The 21,609-nt window shown below is 37.6% G+C and overlaps 2 protein-coding genes across 3 annotated transcripts; both read left to right on the forward strand.

Moving 5' to 3' along the window:
- The first annotated feature begins 65 nt into the window (after positions 1-65).
- Positions 66-8,222, forward strand: gss (glutathione synthetase). 2 transcript variants are annotated; one of them, XM_056734040.1, is made up of 13 exons: positions 66-293; positions 836-1,190; positions 2,723-2,868; positions 2,951-3,026; positions 3,200-3,339; positions 3,417-3,533; positions 5,342-5,422; positions 5,633-5,710; positions 5,802-5,871; positions 6,062-6,256; positions 6,720-6,801; positions 6,876-7,065; positions 7,180-8,222. In XM_056734040.1, the coding sequence occupies exons 2-13, from the start codon at positions 1,062-1,064 to the stop codon at positions 7,301-7,303; spliced, it is 1,428 nt and encodes a 475-aa protein (XP_056590018.1). In that variant the 5' UTR covers positions 66-293; positions 836-1,061; the 3' UTR covers positions 7,304-8,222. The 2 variants fall into 2 exon arrangements, with proteins under 2 accessions (XP_056590018.1, XP_056590017.1); XM_056734039.1 differs by having other exon boundaries at positions 68-293; positions 1,052-1,190.
- A 7,494-nt stretch (positions 8,223-15,716) lies between these two features.
- On the forward strand, positions 15,717-21,456 carry LOC130409441 (glutathione synthetase-like). Its single transcript, XM_056733422.1, has 13 exons — positions 15,717-15,912; positions 16,304-16,440; positions 17,540-17,687; positions 17,756-17,831; positions 17,936-18,075; positions 18,155-18,271; positions 18,488-18,568; positions 18,827-18,904; positions 19,005-19,074; positions 19,293-19,487; positions 19,599-19,680; positions 19,755-19,944; positions 20,038-21,456. Exons 2-13 carry the CDS (start codon positions 16,314-16,316, stop codon positions 20,159-20,161), a joined length of 1,428 nt encoding a protein of 475 aa, XP_056589400.1. The 5' UTR covers positions 15,717-15,912; positions 16,304-16,313; the 3' UTR covers positions 20,162-21,456.
- Positions 21,457-21,609: the final 153 nt, after the last annotated feature.

Here is a 21,609-nt window from a genome sequence, read left to right on the forward strand (position 1 = left end):
TGATGGTATAAAATAAAACCTCACAGGTACGACAGCGCCCCCTGGGTGAGGACATTTGCTGCTGCGCACATTGGCGATGATGTCATACGCGTTTCTGTTCAGTGATTGGACAAATGCAGAGCCATTGATGGGGATACCGGACATGTGTCAACACCATTGAAACTTCTGCATGTGACCGTCTGATCATCACCCCGCCTGCTAAAAGTGAATATTTAGAAATCATACAGACTCTCTGTTACCCAGAATCCTTACGGGCGAAGCAGAAGAGAAGGACCAGCGTCCGCGCGCATCGGGTAAAGTTATATCATAACTCTTTATTTTTGGGCTATCGTTAGTTGTCGTTCGCCTGTTCAATAATCCACTGCTTATGTTATTAAAGCAGTTAATGTGTTTCAGCACACATATGAATATCGAATGCGTGATTAATTTTACGTTGAGCCAAGATTGCTGTGTCATAATGAGAACTGCGATTTCCCGCAGGTGCACATTGCTGTCATACTGGAGAGATGGTCACACTGTCTTATTGATCTTATACATTAAATAAATGTATTTTCTAAGCAGTTGCTTACTGTTCATGAAAGCTTTATATTATTAAGAAGTTATAGCACTACGTAGACAGTTCTCCACTTTTGTAACCTAGTGTTTTTTTGACAATATAATGTATGCATGGTACTATCTAACATATTTATTATGCATTTAGAATCCTGTTGTGTTTTATTTCATTAAATGTTTTAGTTATCATACATGCGTAGCAGCAGATTTTTACATTTAGGCATTTAGCAGACGCTATAATCCAAAGCGATTTACATTGCTCTATCCTATACATTTTACACAGGTATTTGCAATCCCCGGGATCGAACCCACAACCTGCAATGCTCTTACCACTGAGCTACAGGAAAGCTATTTTAAATGCCATAGTTTTACATCAGGTGTCGGTAGTCAACTGATGTGTTCAATATCTCAGAACGAGTATTGCTGAAGATAAATTAAACAACTGGATTATTAAACTGAGAATCAAGCTCAATAACTGACATTCTTACTATGAGATTAGATTTACTGCAATGTCTGCAACACGTGAAGAGGTCCTGAGAGATGAAAATCTGATCCGATATCTCCAGGAGATTGCTAAAGATTGCGCATTTTTACATGGAGTGTTGATGCGGATCAAAGAAACTCCAAACTCACCCGAGGTAAGATTAACATTTTTGTTTCATATGACTACTAGGGATGCCACAATACTCGGTACGACCTCCATGGTTCAATACCTGCTATTGAATTGCGGTATACCGGTTTTGCGTTTCAATTATTACTCTATTATTATCTCAATTACACTCTGAACTGGGTCTGTCCATAATAGCGAGTGAGTGGTGGTCGGGCGGTGATGCGAGGCTGCCTGCAACACGAGAGGGAATGTGCTGTTGATAGACGTGAGGTGGCTATATTGTATGCCAGTACTAAAGTGATAATCTATATAAAGTCCCTTCTTCCTATGCGCTCCGATTGGTAAAGCTGACCAGGTCTGCAGATTGGTTTACCCGCTTAGAGTGTGTGTGTGTGAAAATGTCCCACCCATATCATATCAGCAAGCTTCAGCTTCTCGGGCTGTTGTGATTGGTCGGTGCCCCCTCAGTGCAAATGTATTCATAAACTTTGGCTTTGAGCAATAAACAGTAACATTGGCGTCAACTTCAGTTCATTAGTTAACATGTAACAGAGCATGTGCAAACGGCAATCTTTGTTAGAGATCGCGAATGATAGCGGACCGAATGACGTCATACCGGTTTTATTAATTAACATTAATAACAGAAACGTTAATTTTACCTTTTTATATTAGACCCGAGTTGGTTAATAAAACAAGCAGATTGACCAGGAGACATTTGCAAGCAGGTCTTCAAAGGATGTTTCGTAGAAGTGTTTTAGAGTTATGCACACACACACACACACACAAAATCAGTGTATAACACACAACAGCTTTCACAGCTGATGTTGAAGTCATGGAAGCTGTTATTTCACCGTTGGTTATCTTAGAATATTGTTTGTGCTCTAACAGCAACATTACACACTAAATAAATGTAAAAAAAATGCAATCGCGGGGAACGTGGCCTTGTATATATTATCTTTGGGATTTCAAATTGAGCACTAGTCTTTACATCGCATGTTTACTATCATTACAGCAATCGCCTGTAAAGATAAAAAAAATAAGTAGAGTAAAATAAAGAAAATTCAGTTAAATGGTTCTTAACTATTTACTGTTCCTGTCACATGAGCATAGACCAATGAAAAAACCCTTTAATTTGCCGAGGCCATCAGTATCCGCACCAAAAACAGTGGGTGAAAAAGCGTATTGAACCGTGAGTGAGCTGTATTGTTGCATCCCTAAATTGACTACTAGAAGAAATCTGTTTTGTATTTTCTTTTTTGCAAATAGTTCAGGGCTAGACCACTCAGAGTACACTTTATTTTAAGGAAAGTGTAAATGTTCCGGAAGTGAATACTCAACCAATTAAGCTAAAGAAAGCCAAACTTAAGTTATCAGGGGCAAGACTTCAACATGTTAGGAAATGTTAACCAACATCACAGATGCACAGATATTTCAAAGCCACGTCTGAAATTCTGTCTCTGTTTTGTTTCTGGACTAGAGATCATTAGTTCAGCATCACAGAGTCGAAACAAAGCAGAGTTGGATTGTGTTATGAATGCCTGGAAATGTGTTTGTTCACAGGTGGCGAGTTATGCACCGTTCACATTGTTTCCCACACGAGTGCCCAGCACTGTCTTTACTCAAGCGCTGACAGTACAGACACATTTTAACCGGCTGGTGGATCGGGTCAGTCTGAACCCCTCCTTTTTAGAGGAATCTCTAGCTAGGTATGAATGCCTTATTATAATGAATGTGCCTTTACTTAGTGAAAATTATTTTCAAATAATACTTACAATTTTATTTCAACAGCACTATCAAAGTTGATGATTTTACAGCAAGGCTATTTAACATATACAAACAAGTTCAGAAGGAGGGTCAGGCCCAGGTAAAAATACTTACTGACTGATTTGTATTTTAATTGGGATCTTTAACTTCACAGTTTATATTTTACAATGTATAATAATTAATAATAATTCAAATTTTTATATTATACATTTCATAAATGCAACAATAATGCTATTCAACTATGCTTCAACTATGGTACATATTTTCTCCAAGGAGATAGTTCTGGGTCTGAATCGCTCAGACTACATGTTAGACCAGAGTCCAGGTTGTGGGACATCCTTAAAGCAGATTGAAATCAACACGATTGCTGCAAGTTTTGGTGGGCTTGCTTCACAGACCCCAGATGTTCATCGGTAAGTGTCTGTAGGTGAGATTTTGTATTAAAATGATAAGCCGGTTCACCATTCAAACTGTGTCTTGTTTCTGTTAGTCACATTCTGAAGGTTGCAAACCTGTTAGAGGAACAAAATCATATTTTGGACAATAATCCTGCAGCAGGTCTGGCGAGAGGTTTGGCAAAGGCGTGGGAGCTCTATGGATCTGAGAGGTCAGTTTAAAACTGTTGATGTCATCATACTCTTAATTTATCTTAAAGCAACACTATGGAACATTTGCTCACGGGTTTCCCAATGTGGTTGATAAGCACAATTGTCTGTAACTAGTGTCGCTGTATAAGCTGCCTTGTGGCCAGTGCAATACATGTGAATTTGATTTGGAAACAATTTCTCAGTCTTTCCCAGGCAGTGGATGTGCTCTACTGTGTGTACCAACCCAAACACAGAACTAATGGGGATTCACACCAAACTCAAATTAGGCGATTCTCGCATGTAAATTACATGCAAAGACGATAATAGACACGAACTCGCATCAGGTGATGCGAATGAATGTGCACCAATCTCGTCTTCCACGCAAGTTGAAAATATTCAGATCGTGTCACTCACGTGAAAATTACAAACTTTTCCCGCGAGTAATAAAGAGCTTGATCGCGTTTGGTGAAAGGATTTTTAAACTAAAGTTTTGTAACCATGTAGTCGACTAGTCTTAAACTAAGAATGTCGGCCCAAAAACTTTGCCTATAAGGGCCTATGTAATACATTTTAAAGACTAAAGAATGTAGGCTATTAATCAAACTATTCATATGTAATATTTAATGTAGCTATAACAGGCATATCCACTTTCTTTACGTCATGATCATTAATATTCCTTCATTTAAGCGGCTTCAAGAAGTGACACAATGAACATTTGTTTGCTTTGGCTGATCTGTGCCTGGGCTTTAAATATGTAGCCCACGACCTTATGAAATCCATTTTGTTTTTTCAGACTCTAAGGTTCAACTGAATTTAAGTGATTAAATCTTATTTAATTTTAGTAAAAGTGTGTCTATTACAATGAAGTCATGAAACTTTAAATATTGAATAAAACTTAATTTAAAGCTTAGAAACGAATACTTCATTATTTGTTTATTTAAATGATGTAGAATGAAAAGAACATTACTTTTTTAATTGTCGTTTTTTAGGTAGCCTTAAAGTTATAATAAGGGGTGGCCTATAGCCGATCATCAAACAAGATAGCCTACATTATATCATGTTTTTATTATTTACAAAGAAAGAAATGTGTGATAAGCATAATGCACATATTAGCCAATTGATAGAACATACATAGGCTAAACACTCCGCATGTGATTATGATGTTAATATTATTTTACATGTTCTTGTTTAGGCTTTACAAGCATTATGCTTTGATGAAAGTCGGCTCAATGGTTGTGAACAATAACTCCGTTTGAGGAAAATTCCGTCCGCATTTTCCACATCGCGGCAAAAAGAACCCAATACAGGTTACGCTTGGCTCCAGTGAAATTATTATTATGCCAGTTTGATATGACATAGTTTGCATAAAACCTATCAGTTTTCTTCCTTCAAAACAAAGGAAACACATGCTAGATCTGACCCAAAATTCAAACATTTCGTTCCTTATTCACTTTTAAAGACTATTAATAATATCTTTTTCAAACATATTGTATTAGTATGTAATTTAAAAGGTTTTAAAACGAAACATTAAAATGAAAGTAATTTCAATTATTACATTTAGTGTTATTTTTGTGTGTAATTGACTCTTGTTTTGAAAGTCGACTAGTAGGAGCTTACTGTTTAAATGACTAGTTGATTAATCTCGCACATCCCTGGTTTGGTGTAAACCCGACCAGCATTACAGAGTGTGGTTGTAGCCGGTATTAGGGTGCTCAGTTAGCAGGGCGAGTAGAATAATTTTAGGGTCGAAAAACTACAAAGTGTTGCTCTTATAAAGGTTGATGTATCTTTAAACAATGTGGTAAATGTCTGATATTGTTTGTTACAGCGCAGTGGTGATGTTTCTGGTTGAGGATCTTCAGAGGAACATTTATGACCATCGATACATAGAAAATGAGCTGTGGAAGAAGTAAGTGGTCTAATCTGCTATAATGAAGATTTAAGGTCACATTTTACATTACTAACACAGAACAGACACTGTTGTTATTACTCTAATAAGTATTGAGTAATAGCTTGAGCAAAATCTTACATAAACATAATCTGTTTTTACCATGAAAACGGGGTGATATTAAAGATATGAAAAAACTGTAGTGATGGTCTTTAATCTATGTATTTACAGAAATGTTCCTGTGATCAGAAGACGGTTTGAGGATGTGTGTAGAACTGGACATCTGGATCAGAGAAGGAGGCTTTTTGTGCAAGTGTTTTTACTAATATTTTCTGTATTTAGATACACACTCATGTGTACTCATGTGATTTTTGTCTGATGTTTCTTATTTAATCTGCAGAGACGGCAAAGAGATCGCCATTGTTTACTTCCGTAATGGATACATGCCCCAAAACTACACCTCAGAGCAGGTAAGACCGTTCTCATGAACATTTGAATTCATGCATTTGACTGATGGTTTTATCAATATTTGAAATAATGCCTAGTGTACATGTCATCAGTTCTGTGTGTTATCTTAAGAAAGAGAGCTGAAGGATGTGATAATGAAATGGAGGTGTTCAGGATTTCAGGCAGGTGTTGTTGATGATGGTTGTGTTTCAGAGTTGGGATGCGCGACTGATGATGGAGCGATCTCTGGCTGTGAAGTGTCCAGACATCAGCACTCACCTCACTGGTACCAAGAAGGTCCAGCAGGAGTTGGCCCGAGCGGGCGTTCTGGAGCGCTTCTTTCCAGATGAACCTGAAACTGTTGCTCAGATACGGGCTACTTTTGCTGGGCTGTACACATTGGACATGGTAAAGAAATATCATTGTTAGTTCATGTTAGCGGAAGTATAAACCAATGCTAACCTTATTGTAAAATGTTACCAACAAGCTTAACCCTCATATTCTGTTTATATCTTGTTTACACAATTTGTGTTTGACGTCAGAATGATCCAAAAAAAATACAGAGCTATTGCATTAAAAATAAAAAATTTAATAAAACAAATGATATCATTTTTACTTCTTATCAATACATTAATGTGTATATGGCGATATTACATTTTAGATATTTATTATAGCATTAATGATGATTTAAAATAAATATCATTTTTTTGGACCCTCTGCTGGTTAGAGAAGACACTTAGAGAAGTAATTTTCTTTCAATTACTGTAATGAAAGAAAATGTTTAGACCAGCAGAGGGCGATAGAGATCCATCCATGTGATATAGTTTGTGCTGTTTTGGAATTGATTTTGAAATGTTTTGTGGTTACACAGGGAGATGAAGGTGATAAAACTGTGGCAATGGCTTTGGCAAATCCAGATCAGTATGTCCTCAAACCTCAGAGAGAGGGAGGTGGTAAGTAACAACCACTATACACGCGTTGATAACAAACAGCTGGTGTTGTGTTGTTGACCCCTGCTGTGTCACAGGTAATAACATTTATGGGCAGGAGATCTGTGAGGTACTGGAGAAAGTGAAGAACTCTAGTGAAAGAACGGCCTACATCCTGATGGACAAGATCCAGCCTGTCCCATCACAGAACTATCTGGTCCGGCCCGGAGCTCCTGTTAAACTGAACTACTGTTTGAGCGAGCTGGGTGTGTTTGGAGCATACGTCAGGTGAGTTTTTTTAATTATTATATTAGATATCTCTTAGGGTTGTGCATTTTTCATTAATATGAAGTAGTGTACTTAAGTAGTTTGGTAACTTTATGTTGTCATGTTCACACACAGGAAAGGGAAAGAAATGGTGTTTAATGAATGTGTGGGCCACCTGCTGAGGACCAAGAGCTCTGAACATGCTGATGGGGGTGTGGCTGCAGGGGTAGCAGTTCTGGACAACCCACTTTTGTTCTGAACTATACTGCCCCCAGTGGACAGAAGGAGCTGTTTGTACGCTTTTATTTTCAACATGATTTTGTCTGTATAACATCTCCAACACAGACCATTAATCATAATGGGCAAAAGCTGTGACTTTCAAATTGTTCATATAAATATTTTATACTTCGTTTAAGGGAATGTCAAAAGTAGCCTTTAACATTAATAAAAATGATTTTGAAAAATGAAAGGTTTTAATAAACAAACATCCATTCCCATGCTTCATTGGAAATTAGATTTTTCACTTTATTTATAAGGATTACTATCAATCATGATGAGTAGTGACCAAAGGTGAATATATTAGATGAATTATTTAAACTTTATGTAGTTTATATTTAATATTGTACAAAAATGTGTACTGGGGCCATCGATTTTTTTATGTTTTTTTTTACAGTATTTTTTGATCACAGGAACCAGTCACAAAACAATAAAAATTTAGTAAGGATGACTGATATTTACTGGGTTTTAAATTCCATGGCTAGAATCTAAACCATTGTATTCATCGACTGTAAACCATTTATATCTATGCTGTAAACAACGACTGAGCGTATAACTGGAACAGACTGGTTATGACTAATACATTAACTGGAGTGATTGTGTCTGCAGCTTTAGGCTGTTAAAGCTGTTTTTTTTCACATAAACCATTTTAACAAAAAAACAACATACAAGGTCCATAAAACTCAACACATGTTTTATATGCCTATGATGTTGATGTTAAGGGCTTTTGGGTATTTCCCATTTTAATTCTAAGCTCATACATTAAACTTTTCATGAACTATGCATTTTTGTTGTTGTTTAAACAATGTTAATAATAAATGATGTAAATAATGTTTTTAGGTTTTCTATAAAATATTAGGCCCAGACCTGATTTAATTGTATTTAATAAACGATTTGTTGTATTTTGTTGTATGTTTATTTGTGTGTTCTTACGCAGAACACACATACCTATGTTCGTTGCCAGGATTGGTTCGTGGCATTGACCTGAAGGACTCGTACTTCCACATCTCCATCCTCCGTCGACATCGGCCGTTCCTACGGTTCGTGTTTGAGGGGCAGGGTATCTGTACAAAGTCCTGCCCTTCAGTCCGGCCCTGTCTCCCCGTGTTTTTAACAAACTCGTGGAGGCTGCCTTAACTCCTCTCAGGGAGCAGGGTGTGGATACTCAACTATCTCAACAACTGGTTTATCTCTCCTCACTCGCGTGATATGTTGTGCACGCACAGGGACCTCGTGCATCAGCACTTAAGACCGTCTGGGACCTCGGGTCAACCAGGAAAAGAGCAAGCTCTCCCCATCGCCGAGCATCTCTTATCTCGGTATGGAACTCAACTCTGGTGTTGAAAGTGGAGCTGAAGTCCACAAACAGGATCATCACATATGTCCTTGGTCTATCCAGATGTTTCAGGACAAAATGCAGTCCCATGTTTACTGCATTCTCATCAGACCTGGGATGCGTTTCCCGAAACCTTCTTAACGTTACGTCATTCTTAAGTTATACCTTAAGCTATACCTTTTCGTTAATACGTTTATAAGATTTTCTACATCGTTGTTTAATTTCACATTTAATATCATAATTTAAAATAATTTTATATTAAGTATTAAATTAGCATTTTTACTTTAACTTGGTTTTAATTTTACAAATAAAATACACTTTAATACACTCAGTGTAGGCTATTGAAGTGTTTTCATGAATAAAATTGTTATACAGTTATAGTTGTTTGCATTTTAATCACGGCCTATTATCCCAAGGCACATCAGCTGACAAAACATTTGAAAGTCTGGGTCTGGGTTCTGTCCGACCGGACGTGACAGTAACATTAAAGGTATTTAATAACATTTAAACAATCATTTTGTAGCATTAAAACATTACAAGTATTTATTGACATTAAAACAGCTTACTTATGGGTTGAGGTCAGAATTAGGTGACGTATATTCGATCGGGCTTCCGCTTTTGAGTGGAGCTCTTCTCGCCCCATCAGCTGCAGCCAGCCCCTATTGAAGAAATCGGCACGTTTCAGAGAGGCGGTGCAAAAAGGAGATACAAACATCCACGGTATGTGGAAAATACAGCGTTTTTAAACCTTAAATCCTGTATACACATATTACAATACATCTAAACGTCGTGTCATTTGAGCCCTTTAAAGCAAAATTTTAACCCGAGCTTTTGTTATATAAGAGGGAATCGTATTCATCATGTAAGTGTCAGAGCTGAAAAAGCCCTCGTTACTTAGATTATATCTGTTACTGACACCAGGCCCTGCGAACGACAGGTTCTGGAATGCACCCATCTATGACGACATTGATAGGTTGTACACCGCCTCCATAGAAAAATATCAATCACTGCTTATCTAGCCCCGCCCACTGGTTCGCGCATGACAGAACCAGTGGCACAGAACCAGATAGAGCGAGCGAGCAAGCAATAAACAAACATGCTGATAAAGATAGCTAAATATTGTGCCATCCCTGGTCGTGGAAGAAACAGTTGCTGCATAACCTTCCTTCGGATTCTGATATTAGGAATGCGTGGTAAAAGCTTATTTTTAAAGACGTTCCAGCTTATTTGGGAAAAACATGGAGCGTTTGTTTGTTTCATTTCTCCGAGGATTCCTTCGTGAACGAGGCACAAATTGACACTAAAATTAAAAAGCAGTGCTGTGCCATCAATATTGGATCCGATAGGAATGGCGCAACAATCTTATGTGAGAAAAACATTTTTGTACTATGCATCACTATTTTAGAGATCCCTTGATGTGCCCTGAGCACTATTCGCACAAGATTAGTATTACCTGGGGACCTCTAGTCATTTCTATTAATTGCAGAGGTTGTCTTTGATCTTAAACCTGTGCGAATTGCCCATCTCTGTGATTTGGTTTTATGCAACGTTTGCGAATAATGGAGATTTGAAGTGCTTTGGTATTAGTTTGGGTGCTGGGTGATAGCCATAAATTACCGGATGTCTCCCATTTGTTTATTTATCATGGAAATTCTCGTAACATTTGAGAACCGTGATCGCGGTGATCTTTTGTCTGGATCAATGGTCTCAAATGCGGACAGCTACGGTCATATATCATTAAACACCAAACAACTACAAGCTATACAAACTATACGCCAATCCTTGCCATCACATCAGGGAAATAAGTCATAAATTTGAGTAAAATCAACGTGTGAATGCGTCACATGAAATACTGATGTGAGGAGGTCATTTATAAATCACAGGAGGTCTCCAGATAATACTAATGCCCTGTGAAAACTGTGAATGCTAATGTATAACCTTACGTCACGTCTCGAACCAAATTCACAGAAGGCTCCAACTACGCAAACAGCAATCCAATCAAAGAAGTGGGCGTTTCCTCCAAGTGTCTTCAATGCAGCCCATTAAAACCGAGCGTTTGCAGAGCTGGCCTCAAAACCTGGGTAGAAAATAGCCTATTACTGATTGATTTTGATGTTTTTGGATGTAAAAACCACTCGAACGTCATAAGTAGACCTCATATAACGGTATAACACAATAAACAAGTTCAGTTCATCAGGCCTTTAAAGCAGATTGAAATCAACACTATTGGTGTAGGGGGCAGGTCTTGCCTCACCGACCCCAGATGTTCATCTGTAAGTTTCTGTGAGTGAGATTTTTGCAATAAAATGATAAACTGGTTTTTCATTCAAACATTTTTCTTATGTCTTGTTAGTCCCATTCTGAAGGTTGTAATCCTGTTAGAGGAACGAAATCATATTCTTGACAGCAATCCAACAGAAGGTTTTGCGAGAGGTTTGGCAAAGGCCTGGGAGCTCTATGGATCTGAGAGGTCAGTTTAGTGGTGACTTGGATTTGACTTGGTACAAAATGTTATGTCTAGTGTCTTATTTCCTCTTTCTGGGTTCTGAAATGAAGACATGTTATGTTATGGTGAAACACAATTAGAGTGTGTAAGGTCCAGCTGAAAAAGAAAGAAAACGATAAAGTGAAGGAACATATTCTGACTTCAACTCAGTGACCAATAAAAATAAAAAGAATGCACGTTTGTAGTTTTGTAGAGTCGATTGAAACCAAGGTAAAATATTTTGCTTACCATGTAGATAAGGTTGCTGCCACGGCAGAAGAACAGCAGACATTCCTATTGCACCTCAAGCATGTCAATTGCTGGTTATTTCACATCACTCAGAGCTTCAATACACAGCTTGGATGCAAAAGAAGTGCTCCTGAGAAGAAAACTTGATGAAAATTAAATTGTCAGATGATAACATTTGGAGTAGTTTGCTCTTAATGTTAAATCTGAGGGCATATCCTCTTCCAGGTGCATTAAAAGAAATAGTGTCCTTATTCTGAGTGTTCAAGTTTCAAAACATAACATTCTTAAAAATGTCAAATGCAACACTTATTGCTCCTAATGACACTTTGTTTGTTGTATAAGGCTTATTTGTTCCTTCCTAAGGGATGGAAACGCAAATGTTAGTTAGTAGTTCAGTTTCAAATGTTAAACATCATTTAGTCACAACGCAAAAGCTGTCACTGGGACAGTACCCTTCAATTTCATATGTACTATTTAGGAACAGATTTTTAAACATTTGGTAACAATGTGTACCTTTGGTATTAATTTTCTACTTGTTTTTCAGGGTACCGCCCCGTGAGAGCTTTCCTGTTGGTGGTTAGGATGATCTGTGACATTCTTTTGATTGACTGATTTACAAACTGAAGTACAGATGTAGCAGGAAGCTTTTGAGACCACAGCAAATTCCACTATTCATTCTGTTACTAACATCGCTATTGTAGTTTATGTAGACAAGTTGTTCTATAAATATCGGCATCAGTATCTGCAAAGGCACATGTTGAGTAAGTATGGATCTTATTTACTCCAAGTGTTGGATGATGATAACCAGAACTATGAGTCACGTATCATTAAAGTTTTCCTGGTAGAACTTGCAAAAATTTTATGAAGTTAACCCAAAAATGAAAGTTCTGTCTTCATTTACCCTTAAACTGTTTCTTACCTGTATACATTTTTTGTTTGGTTGAACGCAGAGAAAGATATTCAGGGTGATTGAATACCCGATGCGAAGATCACACTTTCGGGCCCGATTTCTGCGATAACAACCCGCTGCCTTTACATTATCCATTACATGGATGATTAATTTCTTTTTTATTTTTCATGAAATATGATATACTTAAGTCTGAGTCTTGTTTATTTAAAAGAAATGAAAACTAAATAAATATTTTCTTTTCTTTTTGTATGTCAAAAGCGTACAAGATTGTCATACACTGTAAAAAACAACTAAACGATACTGGGCTGACGATAAGGTACATCTTAAGGTATAACTTAAGAACAACGTAGCGTTAGTTTTTTGGGAAACGTGGCCCTGTTCTTTATCTGCCAGTAGGCTATTTTATCCGTGTTTTTAAGGAAATTTCACTGTTACCGGAAGGAAATTTCCGGTAACAGCAGTACTCTAGTTGTAAAAAAGAATCAGGGGAGGTGGTGGATTGGATTTAACATTTAGGGACAGATCATTCGTGCTGATGACAGCGCATATGGTGGTAGACCAACGCTGTACCCTTTTCATTATTGTTTAAGCACAAAGATAATTATTATATCATATTATTCCAAAATAACATGCATGCTAGTGATATATTACGTATCAGATACTCCCGTCATTGATCTTGACCAAGGCACCTCAGAATGGGAGTTGGTCCCCAGGCTGGCATGGCGACCACTGTACATAGTTAGGGTAAATAAAAAGGACACATCTTCCCACTGGGTGCAAGTGCAACTTCAGACTCATGATACCTATAAGTCTATCGAGAATGAATCTATTAATTGTTGAAACAAAACATTGTAAATGAACATGAATACTCTCAAGTCAAGTTCATTTTAATTGAAGTGCAAGAACAAATGGATTAAACAAATGTACCATTTACAAAATCTGATGTTTCTTAAACTTAAGGTGGCCAAACAAAAGGCAAAAAAGGTGAAGCAAAATTAATAACTGATCAGTTCAATGCTAGTCTTTGTAAGTCTTTAATTTCATGCAAGGAAAAGTAATGGGTGGAAAAGGCTTTCCTTGCACTTGCCATATTTATGGGATGGCCATTTTAGAAGGGGGGTGATTTTGACCGTCTTTATTTCAAAGGGGGATGCCATCCCCCCTCAACTCGAGTACTGGTTAACGGTAAAACATATGGAACGCGAAAAGGGACAATGTGTATGACTTTTGACCACCATACTGTATATCTCATCATAGGCCTGTCTATATGTAATGTGCAGGGAAAATTTCAAAGTAAATGTAAGGCAATATGATGCTGTATAATGCTTGGTAATATTAAAATCACCCTGTGTGATAAGAGGAAGCCAATCCAATGCAGTCCGTAAAGGTTCTTTGACAGTTTAAAAGTTAAAACGGGGATTCTGGGACGAAAGATGAGATGACAACATGACATAGGACTGACATCACAACCAACGTATCACTCAGAACTTCTACGTTTGCCTACATACATGCCAACGTACAATTACGATCTCATTCGCGAACAAATTTTACACAGCAAATTCAGCAGAGTTAAAATTATGGCGTTGATGGAAAGTTTAGGAGTTTAGAGTTAATTTAACACTAAGTTAACCCAACACTGTAATTAGTTGAATAAAATGAAGAGTTGGTATCTTAACAGAGTGTGAAACTTAAATAAAAAAATAAGTCCTACAGTGCTCCGTGACTGGCAGTTGTAAACTCTTAGAGTGTTAAATAAGGAACCCCTCCCTTAGTTACAGACATTAGCTATTAAAGTTACAGTGCAATAGACGAGTTGAGGCGGTTATTAAAGGTACGGTGCAGTACATGAGTTAATGCAGTTATTGAAGTTATAGTGCAATACATGAGTAGATGCAGTTATACATTTACAGTGCAGTAGATGAGTTAGTGCAGTTATTGAGATTACAGTGCAGTAGATGAGTTAATGCAGTTATTGAAGTTACAGTGCAGTAGATGCGTTAATGCGGTTATTAAGGTCACAGTGCAGTAGATGAGTTAATGCAGTTATTGAAGTTATAGTGCAATACATGAGTAGAAGCAGTTATACATTTACAGTGCAGTAGATGAGTTATTGCAGTTATTGAGGTTACAGTGCAGTAGATGAGTTAATGCAGTTATTGAAGTTACAGTGCAGTGGATGCGTTAATGCGGTTATTAAGGTCACAGTGCAGTACATGAGTTAATGCAGTTATTGAAGTTATAGTGCAATACATGAGTAGATGCAGTTATACATTTACAGTGCAGTAGATGAGTTAGTGCAGTTATTGAGGTTACAGTGCAGTAGATGAGTTAATGCAGTTATTGAAGTTACAGTGCAGTAGATGCGTTAATGCGGTTATTAAGGTCACAGTGCAGTAGATGAGTTAATGCAGTTATTGAAGTTATAGTGCAATAGATGAGTAGATGCAGTTAGTTATGCAATAGATGCAGTTATGCAATAGATGAGTTACAGTGCAGTAGAGAAGTTGGTATATATTCTCTTTCTCAATAAAAGGTAACGTTAATGGTTTCTTAATTATGTTTTTTGATCAATAAAATTCAGTCGCTATGAGGGATTGTTTTATATTGCAGTCAGAATCGTCTTTTATCGTTAATGTTAGCGTATGAATGTTCCGTTGACTCCAGGTATAAGTTCTTCAAGTTAAGTGTTATTGTCGTTGTTTACCATATTTACACTTCATGAAACGCCACAGGAGTTAACAAATTACACTGGGGTGAGCTTATTTGTAACAACTTACATCAATTATTTTACACTGGTTAGAGTTGGCTGTAGTTAGTGTTTTAACTCTATGGGAGTACGTTTTTTAACTATTTAAGAGTGTCAATGTGCCAACACTTTCAAAAGTGTTAAAATAACCAAATTGGGAGTTGACCCCACGGGACACTTTCAAAGTGTTAAAATCAACTCCTATAGAGTTATTTTGTGTTTCCATATTTTGCTGTGTACTTGTGTCGTTTGCATAGTTATTTGATTACCTAACAGCGCATCATCTCTCACGCAAAAAATGGTCGTCTGATGTTTATATACGTATATAGCAACGTGCATCGCATCACAAATACAAATATATTCTTAAACAGAGCAAAGCTATTGGCTGGTGTACGGTCTGACACGAACACCCGAACTCAACATTCGTGTCCAAATTACACGCGTTTCGTGTTAAACGTATTGTCCCCGTAAAAACACAACGCAATGTAGAGACACTTTAAAATAAAGGTGAACTTGAATGTAAGTGATCAAGTGTCACGGATACGTCAAACTTCATTACCCAATAAACATGTCATGATCCTTCACCCGAATCCTTCATCACCGTCACCCAACTGTATATAAGCACACATAACAGACTCTTGCCTTCATCTGGTTTCGTGTGAGGGAAGACTACATTCTATCGATTGCTTCGTTATTTTCAGCCAGCGATTTCTGTTTCAAGTCGTGTTGTCACCTGTCTTCCATCGTCTCTCTTCTTCCACGGAAATTTCCCCGACGTTTTCGACTTGTATCTAGATTTATTGGGGCGTGCGCTCACCTGGACTCCACTTCACCATCACCTTCCAACGAAATCTGCAAAGAGAACTGTTAGTATTCTTCTAGATTTTCATCTGTTTACATTAACCTACCGATCTGCACTATATTTAACATTAACTTTACTTGAATTAAATTAACTCACGTGCTGCAATAAACTGTTAAAATTATTTACTCCCCCCAATTTATACTCCCTATACATTTCTTTGTGCTCTTGTCAATAATGGGTCCAGGTTGTTTATAATTATGGTCACCTTCACCTGCTAAAATGAACCTTTCTAAATCATACAGATTTTAAACAAGAATAGTTTCAGCCAACTCAGAAGTGGTAATGAAGTGGTAAACTTCTGTGCCGAGTATGTTATTAAGAATTAAACAACAGTTATTAGGAGTAGCCTGTGTAACAAATTCTCCTCTATAACTGAAATTCTTATCGGATTTTAGATTTTCCACAATGCCTGCACTATGGGAAGAGGTCATGAGAGATGAACATCTGATTGAATATCTCCAGGAGATTGCTAAAGACACAGCCTTTTTACATGGAGTGCTGATGCGGACCAAAGAAACTTCAAACTCACATGAGATAAGTCTCAACATGACTCTTTTCATGAGGTTTTTTTGGCTTGTTTTAAACACACTTACCTAATTCTTAAATGACATTTCTATTCATTTTTAAGACTTTTTTATATTTCTTTGTTGCGTAAATATATCTTAATTTAAGAGGAAATCTAGACGATATAGATTTTTTTGCGCAGTGCATTTCACAGTCATGTCTAAAATTCTGTGACTCTTTTTGTCATTACTATCTGACTCTCATTCAGGGGTGTAGCCAAAACATTTTTATACTGGTGGCCAGGTAAGACCCAGTGGTTTTAATAGGGTCACCAAAAAATCCTTACAGACAGAAATTCTTTCGTTTCTACCTTTTACACCAGTTCTTCATTACACATAGTTTGCTGGTCAAAAACGTACAAAAAGAACGTAAAGTAAACAATTTATTTGCAATGCTTTCATAGGTCTTTTCCTGCTTACTCTTAAACGTGTTTGTTTTTTCTTTGGCTAAGTAAAACTTTGCCATACAAACAGATAACTGTTGGAACATTACAAAAAGATAAGATGTTACAAATAACAAGAACATTAGCAAGGGTTGAAAACAAAGGTTGTAAAACAAGAAACTGAAGTCATTTTCTGTTATCAACCACATGTACATTCTTTTAGCAATGACACATATATTATAGTGCTGTATATGCACTTTTTTAAATCAAGAAAAATCTAACACCATAATTCTTCATAGTACATGGAAATGAATAATATAAATCAAATGACATCATTGCATTTCTACAAAATATCAGAAAACAGACAGTACACTGTCACAAAGCGGGTAGCAACTTTTCAGGTATTGTGCTCAGACTGTTTGCGTCAGTGCATCAGCGTATGACATCATATGACTTTCAGTGTATACGTTAAATGATCTGCGCAGCACTCCGTAAACTCTGACACATCTTAAAACTGCTTCGCACAACAGAGGTGGCCAGATAGGTGGACATCTATCATTGAGGGGTGACGTGGCAACCCATGGCCACCATGTAGCTTACTCGACAAATCAAAGATTCAGGGAGTGTTGATGGCACTGTTATGTTAGACAGTAGATATAAGTAAAATAAAAATGGGTTTGTTTACAGGTGGTGAGTTTTGCACAGTTCACATTGTTTCCCACACGAGTGCCCAGCACTGTCTTTACTCAAGCGCTGACAGTACAGACACATTTTAACCTGCTGGTGGATCGGGTCAGTCTGAACCCCTCCTTCTTGAAGGAATCTCTAGCTAGGTATGAATGCCTTTTTTTTAAATGAATGTGCCTTTACTGAATGAGACTTAATTTTTTTTTTTCAACAGCACCATCAAAGCTGATGATTTTACAGCCAGACTTTTTAACATATACAAACAAGTGCAGCAAGAGGGTCGTGCCCAAGTAAAAACCTTCTACCCGTTTGTATAAATACACGTTTATAAACGCCAAATTAATGCAAGTATTTATATATTTTTATTTTAACTATGGTTCATATTTTCTCCAAGCCAATAGTTCTTGGGCTGAATCGCTTGGACTACATGTTAGACCAGAGTTCAGATGGTGTGACATGCTTAAAGCAGATTGAAATCAACACTATTGCTGTAGGGGGCGCAGGTCTTGCCTCACCGACCCCAGATGTCCATCGGTAAGTTTCTGTGAGTGAGATTTTTCCTTAAAATGGTGAGCCGGATTAGCATTCAAACATTTTTCTTATGTCTTGTTAGTCACATTCTGAAGGTTGCAAACCTGTTAGAGGAACGAAATCATATTCTTGACAACAATCCAGCAGAAGGTTTTGCGAGAGGTTTGGCAAAGGCCTGGGAGCTCTATGGATCTGAAAGGTCAGTTTAGTGGTGCCTTGAATTTGACTCAAATTATTTTAGCCACATAAAAACAGCCGCCAACTATTCATGCTGATTTTAAAGTTTATCTATGATCATATTTAAGTATTTTAATGCCCTTCTGATCCACTGTTCTAAATAACCATTAAGGATTGATGTGTTGTTAGTAAAAGGTCCAGCAGTTGGAGTCCTCACGTCTGATATTGTTTGTTACAGCGCAGTGGTGATGTTTCTGGTTGAGGATCTCCAGAGGAACATTTATGACCAACGATTTGTAGAAAATGAGCTGTGGAAGAAGTAAGTGGTCTAATCTTGCTATAATGAAGATTATACATTAGTTAGGCAGACCATACATAAACTGAATGAGAAACATGTGCTTGATGTTATTCTGCCATGAAATAATCAGTTTTACATAACATTAAATGTCAAGCCAAACTACAGAAAGTAACATTTAAGGGGCTGTGTTTCACATGGAGTTAAAGGGTCACTGGTCTAAAATGTGCTCTTTTAAAATACTTGAACTGTAGTAATGGTCTTTAATCTGTATATTTACAGAAATATTCCTGTAATCAGAAGACGGTTTGGAGATCTGTGTAGAACTGGATATCTGGATCAGAACAGGAGACTTTATGTGTAGGTGTTTGTGATTAAGAATATTTTCTGTATTTAGATACAAACTCATGTTTGTATTGTAGAGATTCGTCTGTGTGATGTTTTTTTCTTTAATCTGCAGAGACGGCAAAGAAATCGCCATTGTTTATTTCCGTAACGGATACATGCCCCAAAACTACACCTCGGAGCAGGTAAGACCGTTCTCATGACTCATTTACACTTACATTTGTCCATTTGGCAGACGTGTTTATCCAAAGCGACTTACAATGCATTGTATTATACACTTGGATTGAACCCATGACCTTGGCATTACAAATGTCATGCTCTAACCACTGAGCTACAGGAAATCATTTGTGTGTGTTATCTGGATTTCAGGCAGGTGTTGTTGATGATGGTGGTTGTGTTTCAGAGTTGGGATGCTCGACTGATGATGGAGCGATCTCTGGCTGTGAAGTGTCCAGACATCAGCACTCACCTCGCTGGTACCAAGAAGGTCCAGCAGGAGTTGGCCCGAGCTGGCGTTCTGGAGCGCTTCTTTCCAGATGAACCTGAAACTGTTGCTAAGATACGGGCTACTTTCACTGGGCTGTACACATTGGACATGGTAAAGAAAATGCTTGAATGAAACTGTGCACCTCTGTTGATATCATGATGTGACAATACTTTTCTATTGTATTTGTGCTGTGTTTTGAAATGTTTTGACATGGTTACACAGGGAGAAGAAGGTGATAAAACTGTGGCAATGGCTTTGGCAAATCCAGATCAGTATGTCCTCAAACCTCAGAGAGAGGGAGGTGGTAAGTAACAACCACTACACACACATTGATAACAAACCGCTGGTGTTGTGTTATCGACCCCTGCTGTGTCACAGGTAATAACATTTATGGGCAGGAGATCTGTGAGGTACTGGAGAAAGTGAAGAACTCTAGTGAAAGAACGGCCTACATCCTGATGGACAAGATCCAGCCTGTCCCATCACAGAACTATCTGGTCCGGCCCGGAGCTCCTGTTAAACTGAACGAATGTGTGTGGGAGCTGGGTGTGTTTGGAGTGTATGTCAGGTAAGATTTGTTTGATTCACTTGTAGATTCATTAACTCTTTGCAGTAAATAATGAAAGCACTTTTTCCTCAATGTTGCCATGTTCACACACAGAAAAGGGGAAAATATGGCGTTTAATGAATGTGTGGGCCACCTGATGAGGACCAAGAGCTCTGAACATGCTGATGGGGGTGTGGCTGCAGGAATAACAGCTCTGGACAACCCACTTTTGTTCTGAACTATACTGCCCCCAGTGGACAGATACATTAAGGGCAGGGATTGGTCATTTTCCATACGCAGTTGCAGTGTCCCAGTATTTTACAACAGTTGAAATCATGGGTATTGGAACCATTGTATGTGGGTGGGACAGGACAATGATATTGGACTCGCTCACTTTTTTAACGTCTCATTTACCGCAGGCAGAGCGCCGTCAGTCAAATCAATTCCACTTGGAAATGCTTAAAGGGGTCATTTGGTGCGACTACGTGTTTTTCTGGTTCCTTTATGTGGTATAAGTTGCTCAGGCATGTATTAGACACGTAAAAAAAAAACTCTTAGAGTATTCAACCAATCACTACACACAAGGTTAACTGGCCAATCATAGCACACCTCGCTCTTCAGAGAGGAGCTTTGTAAAATATCTGTGCGTTTCAGAGAGGCAGGGCAAAGATGAGATACAAACAGGCACGGTAGGGGAAAATACAGTGTTTTTGAAACTCAAATCGTGTATACACATTACATTACATCTAAAACAAACCATAATATTCGTTTAGCCAACTCATATGACCCCTTTAATAAATTAAACTCCATATCGCAATTTCGCATCATACTTGATTTGCACGGTTCTGCTTCCTCAAATCCAATCCTATCGGATCATTCACAGTTCATACAAATTAAACTCTATCCCGCATTTTAGCTACAGCCTGGATTTACAAGTTAAAGTTAAAATCTGAAGATGCACTTTCTGGGGGAGGACGCGCCCACATTTCTTGAGACGCCCATGGTTGAAAAACTTTAAATAGGAGTTGTGACACTTTCACACAAGGGACATGCTCTATTTATTAGTTATTTTATGTATTGTAGAGATTTCTTAAGTCCATTTTATTCCTCTTAACCTTTTTAGAGCATGTCTTTAAGAAGTGCTAGGTTGGCCTGGTCACATGACAGGAAGCAAGAAGTATATATGAAAATTCCGTGGATATATATATATTAACCTCACTGTCCGCTGGATCGCACGTCAACTCCGCCACCATATTGGTGAGGGCAAAAGCCGACTATAAAGACAAATGAGTGAATGGTGGAGCTGCCATTTTCTGTATGATATCACAAAATAGTTTTCATTTCTCAACTCATTTTAATACAGTTCTATTAACGTGGAGTACGCGGAAACCTTTTGGCTCCCGTTAAAGATGGTTATAGACTTGAAAATGTATTTAAATAAATAATTAAATAATGTAACATTGGAATATATAATATATACATACATAAGATATATAATATTTGCAATTTTAAAGGCATGACAACAAATGTATTAAAAATTAAGAGCATTTTTACAAAATTCTGCCTTTTATTTACCATCCTAATAGAAGAACGACACGCCTATTCATCGCTATATAATATATTTGCATTGAATTTTCTGTGTTGGATGTCTCCAAATAAATCTCTTTGCAGTGATTAATAAATAAT

Source organism: Triplophysa dalaica, chromosome 20, assembly GCF_015846415.1.
Source record: "Triplophysa dalaica isolate WHDGS20190420 chromosome 20, ASM1584641v1, whole genome shotgun sequence".
NCBI lineage: Eukaryota > Metazoa > Chordata > Actinopteri > Cypriniformes > Nemacheilidae > Triplophysa > Triplophysa dalaica.

Bases quoted from the DNA above. Each gene is read 5' to 3' on its own strand.
- gss (XM_056734040.1), top strand. From the start codon at position 1,062: ATGTCTGCAACACGTGAAGAGGTCCTGAGAGATGAAAATCTGATCCGA. The intron at 6,257-6,719 runs GTAAAGAAATAT...GTGGTTACACAG, and splicing joins GGCTGTACACATTGGACATG to GGAGATGAAGGTGATAAAAC. The intron at 7,066-7,179 runs GTGAGTTTTTTT...GTTCACACACAG, and splicing joins GTGTTTGGAGCATACGTCAG to GAAAGGGAAAGAAATGGTGT.
- LOC130409441 (XM_056733422.1), top strand. From the start codon at position 16,314: ATGCCTGCACTATGGGAAGAGGTCATGAGAGATGAACATCTGATTGAA. The intron at 19,488-19,598 runs GTAAAGAAAATG...ATGGTTACACAG, and splicing joins GGCTGTACACATTGGACATG to GGAGAAGAAGGTGATAAAAC. The intron at 19,681-19,754 runs GTAAGTAACAAC...GCTGTGTCACAG, and splicing joins ACCTCAGAGAGAGGGAGGTG to GTAATAACATTTATGGGCAG.